Raw genomic sequence first — 15,668 nt, forward strand, 5'->3', positions numbered from 1 at the left:
AAATAGTAGTAAACCATCAACAAATTCCTGGAAAAAGTTATATAAAATTGAGGAACGTGTTGTCTGACCTTAATCATAGATAAAAGAACAGAGGAAATTAAAACTATAAAGTTGATATAGAAATTAAATACAAAATAGGTAAAATAATACTCTTTATTTCATCTCCTGTAATTTCGCCAAGTCTATTCTGTATTCACTGGTAAAAATTTGTGAAAACAATGCACTGTTATGCACAATATCATTTCTTACCGTCTTCTGTACCCCGAATCAAACCAAACAGTTAAAAACAGCCCAACCCGACAACGAACCCGATTGTAATAATAATACAAAAAAAACATGCCGATTAAATTTACAACACAATGCTTGACACTATTTTACAGAATTTATTTGTTTGTTAGAAATGATAAAAGAAATGGTACAGGAAAAGGAATGGTACAAGTAACGCACGATATTATTACTGGCTACATACTGGCCTCGGTCAATACACACCGAACCCGATAACGAACCCGAACATTAAACAATTGGAATATAAAAAATTAATTTTCTCGAAAATATGTCAATCAGACGCTACAAAAGTGTAAACTTGATCTGTAATTAGACATTTTGAAGCTGTTCAGCAAGTTTCATATTATTCCTCAAATGCATAAAGAAAAAAAGTGTTGAAAACTGAAGTGGGACAGACGGACGGACAGACGGACTGACGGACGCAGAGGAAAGCTATAGTCCCCTCCGGTGAAACCGGTAGGGGGCTAATAAAATGTCAATGAAATGAAATTTGAAATCATAGTGTTTGTAGGCTAAATGTCGTTAAATTGATTTTATTCTCATGAGAGTTACCGGCATTTCTGGATTAGATTAAATCTGTGGTTACACGGATCACCGGATTACAAATGCAGATAGCATCTGTGTTTCGCATTACCAGTACCAATGCTGAAAACACGGTAATATTTTCTCCTTATAGATTCAACATTCGATTGATAAATACAACAGCAAACAATTTCAGTGATCTGTTACGCCATTTTCGAAATGCATGTGATTTTTATCTATGGTGAGAGCGTCAAAGCAAAACAGTTATTGGTTTTGTGGCCTATATATTTCAACCATTATCTGTATAACTCGATATTAAGGATTACAGTTGCGTATCAAGAGGACATTTTGTAGAGCTTGCACAGTAAATGTCATCAAGAGATCTGTAATTTTATAATCCTGCTATATTATGGAAATCCGTTGAACTTGTAAAACAATTTGGTACTTCTCTGCACTCGGGAGAAGTACATTTTGATCTTAGTGCACCGTAGTAGAGCAACATGTTCGTTCAAACAAGAACTATATAAAGGAAACAGAAATAATTTGTACAAATTTTACAGCCACCGCTAAATTCGATTACGTTTAGAACATGCCAGTTTTATTAGTCCCCTACCGGTTTTCACCGGAGAGGACTATGGCTTTCCTCTGCGTCCGTCAGTCTGTCTGTCCGTACGTACGGTCTGTCCCACTTCAGTTTTCCACACTATTTTTTCTCTTTGCGTTTGGGGAATAATATGAAATTTGCTGAAAAGCTTCAAAATGTCAAATTACAGATCAAGTTTACACTTTTGTAGCGTCTGGTTGACATATTTTCGAGAAAATTAATTTTTTATATTCCAATTTTTTAATGTTCGGGTTCGATATTCTGCATAACAGTGCAATTGTTTTCACAATTTCCACAAACCGGTAGGGGACGTGTATTGCTTATGCAATACTCTCAGAATGCTTGTTTGATTTGTCAACTTATCTACACCCCTCCCCCCCCCCAAAAAAAAAAAAAATCCCCGAAAGATTATACAATTTATATGTGGAAATATGCAAAATGAAGAATTATTTGTTCATTTGACGATGACTTGGTTTTCTTTAAAGCCACTGCAGTGCGAATGAGATGTATATGAAATAGTTGAGATTTGGTTCAAGAAATGTCAATCTCATTTCTCCGGATATTTCTGGCAAGCCGAAGCTTTGGTTTAATAGTGCTACCAATCTGTGCTCCAGAAAAATACCGTTGTTTTGTGACCAGTTATCTAAACATGCATTTAATACCGTCGAACATGATACATTAATGGTGAAGTTTAAGGTTTCAACACGAGAAATACGATCATTTGATATTATGCAGCATTTCCAGATATTCTATACAAAAGCAAAAGTTTCTGCTCATTCGATTTCATGCCATAATACATCATTTATACAAACATAAAACATGAAATTGGTTGTTATATTCTCCTTTATTATTCGAAAAGTATTTATGAGTCACCGTTCAAACAAAATAAAAAAAATTAACTAAGCACGGTTAGTTTTGTACATAAACAGTACGTGTTAGTTATATATCGTGTTTCTTTACTGTCATTTTCCTGAAGAAAAAACCCGTATGCAAGTAATTGTCATATTGTCAATTTTTAATTTTCGGGGCAAATGTAAAAATAGATAATCATATTGTAAAATTTCTTGTTATAGCCACCAAGTATACAAGAAAATTCACATTTTAACAGTATAATGTAATTGTCTTCCCATGAAAGGAAATTTAAGATTAACATTCTAGTATCTGTTGTTCAAATGAAGCTAGATTATATAATAACGTATCTTAACCCTTTAAATTGTTATTGCAAAATGACAAAGTTCCTGAACGATGTGATTCATCCTTGATTTTGAGTTATATATATTGAATATTCAATAATCAATATGAGGGATCGATACTCATAAAAAATGTACAATATGACATACGTTCACCCTGTGGTACCCGATCAATTAGCATTGTTTAAAACAGAGTCGATAGGAATTACTAGCCAAAAGTAAATTGTCGGGCATAACATTTGTAAAACAAATATACTTAAATTTTTAAAAATAAGTTGCCCTACTTTGAAAAAAGAAGCTTACGGTGGGCAACGATTTGCGATGTTTATTTGTTTCCAACATAGAAGATAATTAGACATTACCTGTTAATGAGTCTCATTTTATAATAATGGATCATCGGGGTACCTTTTCAATGGAAATCAAGGGAGCAAAAACTCCCACAAGCATTAACTATTACTAAGAATAATGATAGGTGTCAATATTCATCCATCTATTTGACGTCAGATGGAAAATCAGGCGAACAAGTGCTGATCTAAATGCCTTTGTTCACATGAGGGGTGCGTTCTACACCAGAGGCCAATTTTGGCTACTTTTAAATAAATCAGATGAAATTTTAAATCACTAATAAAGTCTGTATTTCATTTTGTAACTATTTATTAAAAAATCATTATAATGTTAACAGATTTCCAATTAAAAAATATCAAATGATCAAGCATACATGTATATACAAGTACATTGTGTGATTACCATTAGTGTATATACTTTCAAAAAGGTTTTTCCATGCTACACCTTTTCTATTTTTTCTAATTAAATGTTTATGTTTATTGAATTGACTTTCCAGTTATTCCATATATTGTTAATAATCACAAAAAGCTCTCTCTTTCTTTGATTTCGCTATTTTTTCCATTCACATTTTTCTCCTGTAAAAAAAAAGAGAATATATGACATTTGGATTAAAAAACATAAGATAATATTTCATATGAATATGAGTGAAATATCAATGAAATAATTGATTTTTTTGCAATCATGCAGAATGAAACTGTGAAAATGTTAAAATCGGAAAATCTACAATGGTGATATGAATAAAAAAGAATTCAAAAAATGATACATTATGTAGAAATAAATTATTTTCAATTTAAACAAATGTATATTCCGTATAGAGTGTATCATGTAAAGAAAACAAAACAAATGATTGCAAAATAATTGTCGAATAATTTTCAGATAATCGAAAACGTTCTATGAAAGGTGAATCATTTATGACCTTTCAGGGGAGTTCATTAGCAGAAACCCCCCAAAGGAATAGATGTGAAAAGCGGCGTCCATATACCATGCAGAGACAGAGAGGAAGAGAGAGAGTAGAAGTGTTATATATATATATATATATATATATATATATATATATATATATATATATATATATATATATATATATATATATATATATATATATATATATATATATATGCGATATATGTTGATCAGTGTAAAAGAGTAATCATCTCAATATTAAAATATTTTAATCGTATCTGTATCTTCTAAATACGGATGAAAATTAATTCTTAAGGATGACGTTTACTCAGAATGAAAAAAAATTCCACTGATGATAATGAAAAACCATCTATTGTGTGTTATAAAGCTTTTATTGTAGAGTTATTTTTCATTTTCAAAAAAGTAGGTCAATGACATACTTTTTGAGTTAATGGCTATTGTATATTTTTGGAAAATTAAAGGAAAATCCCTTAAAATTTTACACTATGCTTGAGATTTTCTTAATTGTGAAAATAATACAAATTGCTCAATACTTTTAAAAATGAAATACAGTTTATGAATGGCAATGACACTAAATACATACAAAGCATTAAGTTTTCGTTCACAATTTTTATAAATATTCCAGTCCGAATTTCCTCTATCACCTTTCAAATCCCAACCCATTTTTTTTATCTAATTTTACAAAAAATTGAATGATGATAATACAAAAATATCTATAGTATTAAACTACTTATATTGATCTTATTCTGTTGGCATATAATTTATATGAGGTCAATGATCAAAATTTTGAGATATGATGTCTTTTCTCGATTTTAAGCAATTTCCATATTTGTTAAATTCGTGCCATACGATTATTATAATGAATGAGTGAGGTAAAACTAACAGAAAATATGCAAAATTATAAAGACCAAAACATAAAATCTTAACTTTTAAAATTAGAGTACTGCCAAAAATGTTTTAGCGGAAAACAAAATCTGCAAAATTTAGTCCGAATTTCCTCTGTTTGGCGAAAAGTCTATTATTGTTTGGGCATAGTTCCATAATATAGTAGAAATATCGAATGTTATGTCAATAATAATTCATTTCACAAGTACTTTTTGTATTTAGAACAAATTTTACTCATGACATTGAACTTTATAACAATCCGAATTTCAGAACTCAGACCCTGAGTAGACAACACCCTTAAACGGGTTTTTTTTCACTGTCACTTTCCATGCTTTAAAGAACGTTAAATATAATGTTACTTTTGCTGCCATATATTTTACTCAAAATTACCAAAATATCATAAGAACTGATGAAGAATAGAGAAGCACTTGGCGTAGGTGAAATGATGCATTCTAACTGTATTGTTAAATTCTCTGTTGGAGAAAAAAATCGGGATAAACATTATTGATAATTTCATGGAATTCATTTATGAAACCGCATGAAAGAATAAAGTTGGAAATGTCTTTAAAACTTTTTATACATTCTTTATTTACAAAAAAAAAAATATTTCAAATTTCAATATTAAAGATGTGTTGTACACCCCCTTCCTCTTATCACCTAGCCATCAATAAGATAAACGCAGCATGACGCGGATACAGAACTACTGAGAAATTGTTGCAGCAAAATGTAATTCTAAAAAGACGGAATTTCCCTTTCGCTTAAACTGACACTCCATCCCTAATTCTAATGATAAGGAGTGAAATCGTTATCACGTAAATCAAAGGGTTTTCCGAAATATTGTTAAAGCTGCATATCTGTAAATGAAGTCATAGTTAAGTAGTTGGATGATCACTCTTCAAAATCTACACGCTCTGATTATTTGCACAGACACATCAATAGCAAAAGCAGGGTTTATTTTTCTTTCTTTCAAATTTCAAGCTGTATTTGGAAAGAAAAAAAGCCGAATCATGCAGGGAACAACGTTTTACCTCTTTTTTCCTGCAAAGAAGGAAATGGCGAATTAAAAGATTGGTTATATATGAATTATGAAATAAAATAGGTAAACAATAAGAAAAATTAAACGGTGAGTGCATCACACAATATTTAGGATCATGCAGCAAAAATGATGATATGATCGCAGCGATGTCGATGCAGTATAGCCAACGATGAAGCGTGATTAGCATTCGGGTGTAAATGTTTCGTCTGTCTATCATGAATGAGAAACTTTTAGTGTTTGCGTTAAGAAAAAAAATGGCGAGAAGGTATATAGGAATTCGGATATTTACGGATTTTTCGTTGTTGTTTATTGTTATAATTTTTCTGACTCATCGTAATCCTTAAATGAATTAAATAGATTTGGCAATATCCAGACAAAAACAGATGTATTCGAATTATATTTTCTCATGCACATTTTTTTGTTGTTTAAAGAAGCCGATTTTAGGGGAATGATTACCCTAGCATTTCCCGATAATTTCCCAATAGGCAGGCCCACATTCCCCCGTTCCCATGGTGCAGCAGAAAGCAATAGTACAATCAAAGGTCGCCAAACATTTTCTGTCTTGATTTTTGTCATTGTCAATACAATGTCAATAAAATTCTTGATGAAAATTACAATGCTATCTCACTTTTTATTATTATCAAAAATTAAACATAGCAAACATAGTTTTGATTGATTACATTAACAATTCCGCTTTAGTGAATATTCCTGTCGTCTGCGGCCTCTCACGAGACCGTCTGCTTGATCAACTTCCCCCGATTCATTTGACATATCGTCAATGAAAGTGAATACGACAATTTTATTTAATTCAATCAGATACCAGTACAGAATTTTATGTGCCATATAAATGAACTGTCGATTCATGGTTTTAGACTTAAAGACCACAAAGCTTGTGATACTCATTCGAACTATCGTGATTTAAAAAAGGTACATTTAAATCCAATTATACAATGAATTTCATTCAAGAAAAAAACCCGGTATTGTGTGATCAATTTTGTACTTTTAAAAAGTTGATGAACAGTTGAACAATACTAGTTTTGATAACAAAAGAAAAACAAACGTTGTTTAATTAGTGTCAAATTTGATTTTTTAATACAAATGTACTAAAATGGACCGTTAATGTGACTATCTGAATATTTATGGGACGAACACGTGACAATAAGTGGCTATTACTAGACTATTCTACATAGAATATAAAATCCGCACTGTTCTGATGTAGCAATCTATTGACTAAAACTAACGTGTGCAAAATGTTTACCACTTTATTCTGAAAGAAAAATTTTTGCTCAAGTTGAAATTGCATGGAATAATCGAAACAATGATTTTGTGCGTTATAGAAATAAGTTCAACGTAATAAGTAAATAAACAAATAAAATATTTAATCACGTAATGTTAAACACAAATGTATGCCACTTTATTAACAAACAAAAACTATTAAAACTACTGTGCTTACTGAAACAATAATTGTTACATGAAATGCTTGGGAATGTTACCGTATACCAAATACATGTACATCAAACACCACAAATTACTACATAGTAATATCATAAAAAAAAGAATAACACATCAGTAGAAACCCGGACCCCTCCCTCTCAAACAGTTTGTTCTACTGAAATACACAGCTAAACTGATGAATAAAATGTATATAAGAAGACCGATGAAAAATACTTCATCTTTACGTAAAAATAGCTTACCGTTTTTGCTGCTTTCTTAACAACCTTTGCAAAATGCTCAAAACCGCAGACGATTCCCGCCAGAGCGATGCCCCCCAGGAGGATAAAGAACACCCCTGCCACACTATCTATACTGAGCTCCGAGGTCTCGTCCGCCGAAGGCTTGGACAAATCTGGACAGGATCTACTTGGCCACCACCTATACACGATAAACAAAATAATTCATCGTAAACAAAAATGTACACTAACAGTGAAAATGTCGTGAAAACATAAGAGTTGGAACACATATTTATTTGGGTCTATGAGTAAAAGTTAAGTTAATGGTCACTCTTGGTGACCATTGGATCACTGCGTTCTTATTATGTAATGTGAAATAATTCATATAATGGTAAAACATTTGACAATGAGTAACGCACTTGTTTTCTAATTGATGGAGCATTCCGGTGTCGCTCAGTTTTAATATAGCCATTGAGAGGTCCTCTCTATAGATGGCCCCCGGAGGAACTCCGATACCAAATCCCTTAGGGTCAAAGTGAGGTCCGATCTCCATGAACTGACAGTCCTCTATTGTCTTGTACTTATTGACCGTTGTGTCCCAGAAAAAAGCATAATTCCCGTCCTTGACCTTCTTAAAGCCTTCGTCAGTACTGTCCACCATGGAAGAAGGGTCCACTTCCGACATTTGAGCCCACATTTTGGCAAAGTGTTCAATATTTGTGTTCTTGAAGAAAAACATGATTCCACTGCTCTTCACGGTGCCGTATTTAATTTTGGTCTGAGATGCAAGATCCGTGACTGATTTAATGGGAGTGTTGATTTTCTTGACTGTCAGAAACGCAGCCAAATTTGCTGTGTAAGATGAGATCAAAATGAGAGCAAAAAACCACCACGCGCTGGTTAAAATTCGACCCGGAAGTGTAGACGGAGACGAATCTGTATTGCCTTGCAAAAGGGACCCAAACACGAACCAGAAACTCTCTCGAAGAGATATAGTGGGGTAGTCTTTGTTTTGACGAATTCCGAACCGTTCCAAAAAGTAGAGGATGACACTGACCATCATGAAAGCCCCAAAGGTGCAGTACCATACGTTATGGTGGAGGGGGTTAAGGAATTCAAAGTAAGATTGTTCAGACTTAGGTACTCTCATCAGTACACTTATGTAACGAGTCATAAAGGGTTTGGTAAAGTCCACCGCCTCCTCTCTCTGGGAATTGATGCTGAGAGGGGCAACCAACATGGTGGCATTCTAGAAATGTTAAACAAATTCATTTTTATGAACGTATTCATGAATGAAGAAAAAGTTAGGTGACAGTTTTTTCAAAAGCCAAAGAATATTACCCCTGCCAAGAGTTCGCCAATCATCCCATTCCATTCGCCGTTCTCTTTTTTGGTACCGAATTTTCCATCATGGACAAGGTATATTTCGAAGTTGAAATCCAGCATTTTTGCCACTTCGGTAATTAGATCAACGGCGAACCCTTCAAACCTATCGTTGCCTAACCGTTGCATGTAGTCTCTCTTTTGCATTGTAAACGGTTTTTCCTATGTATAAAGAGTGTTAATATTTATACTACTGCTAATATGGCAATTTTGATCTGTTCATAACTTAATTTTTATGAAACGGTATATATGTAAAATCATATTTTATCATTTTATCAAGATATAATATAATTTAAAAAGTTATTTTCTTTATCGATTTATCATAAGTTTTTGATTGAATTATAATTTCGTACTGTATGCCTACCAATATCATAACAACGGACACTGTCCTTCCTTTCAGCGGAAAGGAGTAGTTTCTATTCAGGCGTTTCACTTCTTCAAAGTGAATCTTGTCCTCTAATGAGTTGCTATGCGACCTCCAAACTCCGACCTAATGGATTAAAAATGATAAAATCCACACTTTTCCTGAAAAATCTAGTTTTTAAATAGATATAACCCCCTTTGAATATCAGTTGATTTAGTTAAATGATATTCTATCAATCAGATAAATGTTAATTAATTAATGAGTTAATATACAATATTGTATGTATTAATCGTTCAAATAAAAATAACAAAGTAAAAAACACATATGAATAAATCATTGAAAGAAGTTATTAAATGTTATCCTAAAAGGTGTCTGTTTTTATTAAAATTATCATTGTGATGCAAACAAGTTGCAATTGCACTGATATTTGTGATTTAGTTTGTACATGTACATGTATATCTGACACAGGAGAAGCAATGGCGGCTACTAGAAACACGTAAAGCAAGGAATTAGTAAGAAATGGGTGTTAAATGTAAAGTTATGTAATATGCATAGTCGTAAAATTATGTAATATGCAAGGTGCAAATGCATTCTCAAAATATCTTCGAAATTTTGCTAAATAAACACCATTTTGATAAAATATTGATTTATAGCATACATCGAATGCTTAACGATTCTTAGACACAAAAATAAAACATTGCTGTAATTTTCTCTTGTCTTTTTGTTATGATAACTTGTAAATATTTGAAAGAAACACATATTTTATAAGCAGGTTAACGTTATTAAAATGATCTCATTGGGACACTCTACAAAGATTCGAAATAGATCTTTAAGCAGGGAAAAGCCACACCTTCTACTAAGCAAGCTAGCTAAACAGTTAAACCCATTCTACAGACATACCGATGTACTGGAAATGTCTTGGCCCTGTTTCAGAAATGCAAACAGCAAAGCAAACTTTAATTATAAAAGCTCTTTACATGTCCCGATTTAGCAAATGGGATAAAATAATTGTGTTAATGAATAATTAATTCACGTTCGCTCTCAGTCGTCACTACCTACATGTAGTAAATAAATAAATAAATATAAATTTTTTTTTTTTATTAATTAATTGATAATAAATAAATAAAATTGGGGTCTATCTTCAATAAGCTTAAGAATATTTAAGCTCTGCCTCAGATTACGTTTGGGTTTTTTCCCCACAGAAAACCTTGTGATAAACTTAAATTGATTCCATAATTGTAATCTTTTGAATCATGAAATTATTTTTCTTCATACACATGTATATATGGCTGAATATCTATACCGAAATTGTAATTTTTTAAAGCGTGAAACTGTTTTTCTTTATACACATGTATATACGGCTGTATATAAGGTTCATGCAATAATCTAACAAGATACTTATTCGAAGCATTTATATATGAGTTATTTATATAGATATGTTACATACAATGTATAATATAATAGTTGTGAATACTGTACAAGGCTTCATTGCGTGGACACAGAAAGCGGTGATGTAATCATTTCAGCCACGCTATCTACTGTATACTTAATGCATACAAATGCCTACTTTTATCTTACATGATACAACAAAAACCCTCTCTTCCAAACGTCATGATGTCTGGTAACAAATATCTACATAAATAGTTAATCACATTTCTTAAAAACACCGACAACTAAGTTTTAAAAACAAATACATGTAAATCAAATACGTAAATAACGTGTTCAGGTTTGGTAACTCATGCATAATACACGTAAAATGATACCCGTTGAAACGGTGAAACTTTTCTATTATAAATAAAACTAAGGTCGAATATTTCAAATATATGTCAATATCAATATACTAGTACATGTATGTTATAATTGTCTAAAAAGGAAATTCTACTTATGTATTTTTATTTAGGCCCATACCTGAAGGGAGTCCAGGCCTTCTATTTCCGAGAGTTTGATCGTGTAGTTGTACCGCCTCCCATTGGGACCGAACTCTATGTCCCCAGTGTAACCAGGAATTCTAATCTATATACAAACGATCAATACTAATACAATGCAGTGAATTATCATCCATGAGATTTTGGTATGATTGGTGTTTTAAGAAGGATGGATGGTTTTGGCTATTTTAGGATTGTATGAATCTTCTTTAGATGAAGAGTTCTTTATAAAGATATATTAGGAAAATATCACATTTCCGTTCTAATATATTTGAACATTTACTTTACTAATAAATAGTAAATGGCCAAAAATATCATATCTAAAATTTTAAGGCATATCTGATCGGTAATTTGTTGACCATTCAGCCTCCTTAAGGCGAAAAGCAAATTTTCCTAGTTCTTTCAACCGGAAGTTTTAATTCTGAAATACATCAGATCGTAGTTAACCTTTCTGAGCTCCTCTGCAATTGTAAATGCGGCTTCGTTTCTCTGGACTTCCACGGCCTTGGGCAGAGTCGCGTTCAACAGCCTCAAAGAATCTGCGGCAAGGCTGATGTTCAGTCGCCGCGAGTCATCCACCGAGGCGATTTCGTTTCTACTATCGAACTCCATCAACCCAAACACGGTGAAGTTAACAAAGACGTCAGGGAAATTTTTGAACACCGGAACCAGTTGATCCCCCTGTAAAATAATTTGATATGAAATAATTTAATGAACCGTACTGTGTATTTTATTTTTGTCATTTTGTATGGAACTGTCTATATGTTAGAATAATTTTAAGATTCCTGGGCAGAGTTGATATCGAGGTAACCTGCTAAGAATGTTAATGAAGGACTCACTGGGTCGTAGAAAAACCATTCAGAAGGCTGAGACAGCATTGCTAGACTTCTGGCCTGAAATTGACGTAACAACCTCATGAATTATTTATTCACCGATAATCCCAGAATGATTAACATTTGAGAACTGCTAAGTACGCTTATAATGCATTCATATCTAGTCAAAATAGCTCTTGCAATGGGTGACGAAAATTCTAAATATTATTGCTAACATTGTTAACATATCAAAAAAAAGAGAGAAAAGATTGATAATTTTTTGTTAATTGCACACCTGGTCTAGAATGATTTCAGTGTGCTCTTTCGAACAGAATATGATGCTTTTCTGGACGAAAGCCTGTCTCATCCGCACAAGGTGGTCCCTCACTTGTTTCTCCACCGCCTTTATATCAGAACCACCCTTCACGTGCCACGATTTAACCATCATGTCATGGTTGGTCAACAGCTGCTCCATGATATACACACCTAGTTAATTATAAACGAAATCAAAGGTTATGTACCGTATTCGTGATTGCACTAAGGTAAGCAAGATTCAGCTATATAAATGTATAAATACCAAGAGCTGTATCAATTAAAAAAATTGTCAATTTATTTAGCTGTATTGATAGCATTTTAGCAATTTATTGTCAAAAATGGGTGCTTTTGCCAGTAGCTAGCATGATTAATTAATTATAATCGAGTAAAATATGTTCTAAGAAATTTTGTATACTTATTGAAGATAAGAAATTTACAATCTTATAAGCATTTTTTTTTACCCAGAATACTCTTCATTTATTCTGTCTTAAGTCGCCGGGTGCAAACGCCATAAACAAAATTGTCGAAATATTTTTTTTAGACCCCTAACATCTACAAAACTCGTATTGTGGTCAAATTTTATTGAATTGACGCAATACAAAACTTTATTTTGTATTCAGTCATGTTCATTAAACAATTTAAGTGGCGGCTGCACGTGGCTATTAACTTATTTCTTTCGTGTTCCCTATCTACAACTGCAAATGCGCGTAACGGTATCTGTTCCCTGTCTACCTGCATACCAGACAAAAACTAATACAGATAGTGATTTCGGTGATTATCTACCTCGAAAATAATGAAGTCTCTTTACATCCTATCTTCATTTTTTTACTCATAGTAGATGAAAACTTCACCATCCCTTTCATCTGAGCACGTAGATATTAATCCTACATATGTTAATCTGACAAACTCGTGCTGTAACATCGATGCTTATTTTGCAATTAAAAGCCTAACGGGGGATATATACATTGTACTTTGGAACATTTTTTCTCAGCTCGTAAACGATTTCTTTATCCCATCTGTTTTTGTGGTTCAACGTTGATAGAAGTCGGACGATAATATACGATTGTATGGCAGGCATAAGTATGAGAGAGATGTTTCCATTTGCTTTTATTTACTTTATTGTTATCTCAAAATGATGTTTGTTTATTTATCGACACTTCCTATCTATCAATAAACATCTGTTTGAAACACCACTAAACCTTATAAGCACAGCATGTCTAGCACATGTCAAGATATAGAAAATTAAAAAGTCGGCTATTAGATTAAAATTTATAACTGACTTCTCTCTCTCTCTCTCTCTCTCTCTCTCTCTCTCTCTCTCTCTCTTTCAAATGTTTATTTCTTAAAAACAAACTTGCCTCTTAGATCATCATAGAACAAGCTGACTTTGTCCCATTGGTAGCTTTTCGTCATGTCAAATATGGCCTGACTAAAATCTTCCAGCGGAGGAAGAATCTGGAATGTGTAGTTTAGGTTACGTTTGGACCCAGTGGTGCATATGTAAGGGACTCTCAGCTTATCGGCAACAATACCCGTGGCGTCATCATAGGGACCAAGTATGACGTCAATTTGGTTATCGGTAAGAAAGTCTTTCACTACAACAGCAATCAAAACAATCTTTCAGAATGTAAACCACAAAGGCCGAGTTTGGCGCAATGATATCAAAATCATTAACTTTCAAAGCCATTATGTAAAAAGTTGAATTACCATCAACTTTTCTTACCCTTTAACATTTTGTCATACTGCGATTTGGGTTTGGCTGTCGTGATGTTATAGATACGCCATGGGTGTGAAAGTCCAATTGTTCTCAGTAATTCGTCAAAGACTGGCGTCCAAGTACCGACGATCCCTGGAAATGTTCAACTCTGTATTATCTGATCAGATTTTTTTAGGGAATTGAAGTTGGATAACAGATAAAAAGAATTAGCTTTGAATTAAACGTGTTTTTCACAATTTGTTTACTAAACATGTCACGACCAATGAAACTGTAGTGAAATGATATCATGCAAGATGCTGTATAGCAAAGAAACAAATGCTTAAATTCACGTATTGAGCAATTGCATGTATAATTAGGACTCTCGTCTAACCGTTTTAAGTCAACAAATCTAGTTAAAACTTTTCAAAATGTACAAAGTTATTTTAAATGCAAAATAGATGTTGGTAAGTTTTCAGTCATATGATCAAAGCATGTGAAGATTTTTTTTTAGAGGAAGTGCAACAATTTACAAGAATGAGATAGATGAAATAAAGGATCTCTACATGTTGCAACACTTTTCGCTTTAAAGTTTCATTTGTTATCGACTTGAAGACTGCCTTCAACATTTCGTGTTACTCTACATTCGTGTAATTCTAAAGAAATTTCTTATCTTCAACAAGTTTACAAATTTTTTTAGAACATTGCAGGGAAGGGGAATTCTTCCGAAGAGTACAAATGAAATTCATAGCTTGCCTTCAGTATCTAAAGAGCTGATGAATAGCTGTACTTGTTTGAATTATCACTACTACATGTACACCTAATGCAAAGGATCAAATCCAGAGTAACAAAGTTAGTCGTCTATATCCAACACCTACGGGAAAAAGCAAGGTATATTTCACAAATTTCAAGCTTTTTATCATATCTACAATAGCTATACTGCTGAATTGCAAGCACTAGGCCATTTAATTACCTACATTATTTTGCCATGTAAAGAAACGATATTATATTCTACTATACCTATTTTAAGACGGAACGTTTCCTCGGAGGTGACGTCACAAAAAGTGACAATGACGCCGAGCATCAAGAAGAAGATCCGGTGTTCCATATTTGATGGCGCTCTCCGTCAGCCGACACTTTTCAAAAGAACGGCACACATGCCTCCAGGACTTTCCGACATGATGAAAATTTAATCAGTCATACTTAACACTGTTTTGATGTCGAAATACGCTAGGAAGTATCGAAGGATGTCGTGTGCCGTGACTTCAGATGTGTTCAGCCATCGCTGGATCGTCAAACCACAGTGGAAGCCTTCACCACAAGCGTTGTAGATCGATAGTTGTATATAACCTATTAAAACAGCAGCAAAAACGACTGAAAATCGATGTTTGGGGGAGGTTTCTTATCTAATGAATACCGGATCATTAACAACAGTACAATTAGTAGGGGTTTGAGGAAAACATACAAACAAAAGAATATACGTGTATCTAGTCACTATGTTTGTGTGTACGATTCAGTTTTAAGTTTAGATCTTTCCCCCTCTTTGTTTATTTGGTCAGTGTCGGAAAGGGTAAGGTTGGTTGTCAGTTTGGGGCAATATATCATCGGGAACCTGTAGCGATTACAAACATGTGTTTCTTCTCTGGTCAGAAGACATGCACGCAAATACAAATAATGCATTTCGAAACAAACCATAAAATGCAGATGCTTGATTG

At 33.2% G+C, this 15,668-nt stretch overlaps 1 protein-coding gene across 5 annotated transcripts; it reads right to left on the reverse strand.

Annotated features, from left to right (window-relative positions):
* Positions 1 to 3,237: 3,237 nt before the first annotated feature.
* On the reverse strand, positions 3,238 to 15,258 carry LOC105327395 (glutamate receptor 4). 5 transcript variants are annotated; one of them, XM_011427846.4, is made up of 13 exons: positions 14,974 to 15,258; positions 13,984 to 14,109; positions 13,619 to 13,855; positions 12,241 to 12,431; positions 11,973 to 12,026; positions 11,581 to 11,814; positions 11,117 to 11,221; positions 10,787 to 10,840; positions 9,209 to 9,334; positions 8,803 to 9,006; positions 7,881 to 8,710; positions 7,486 to 7,663; positions 3,238 to 3,521 (listed from the first exon to the last, which is right to left on the reverse strand). In XM_011427846.4, the coding sequence occupies exons 1-13, from the start codon at positions 15,059 to 15,061 to the stop codon at positions 3,465 to 3,467; spliced, it is 2,484 nt and encodes an 827-aa protein (XP_011426148.3). In that variant the 5' UTR covers positions 15,062 to 15,258; the 3' UTR covers positions 3,238 to 3,464. The 5 variants fall into 5 exon arrangements, with proteins under 5 accessions (XP_011426148.3, XP_065932123.1, XP_011426147.4 ...); XM_066076051.1 differs by lacking the exon at positions 3,238 to 3,521 and adding an exon at positions 5,671 to 5,793; XM_011427845.4 differs by lacking the exons at positions 3,238 to 3,521; positions 10,787 to 10,840 and adding exons at positions 6,905 to 7,058; positions 10,109 to 10,132.
* Between the last annotated feature and the right edge of the window lie 410 nt (positions 15,259 to 15,668).

Source organism: Magallana gigas, chromosome 2, assembly GCF_963853765.1.
Source record: "Magallana gigas chromosome 2, xbMagGiga1.1, whole genome shotgun sequence".
Lineage (NCBI taxonomy): Eukaryota > Metazoa > Mollusca > Bivalvia > Ostreida > Ostreidae > Magallana > Magallana gigas.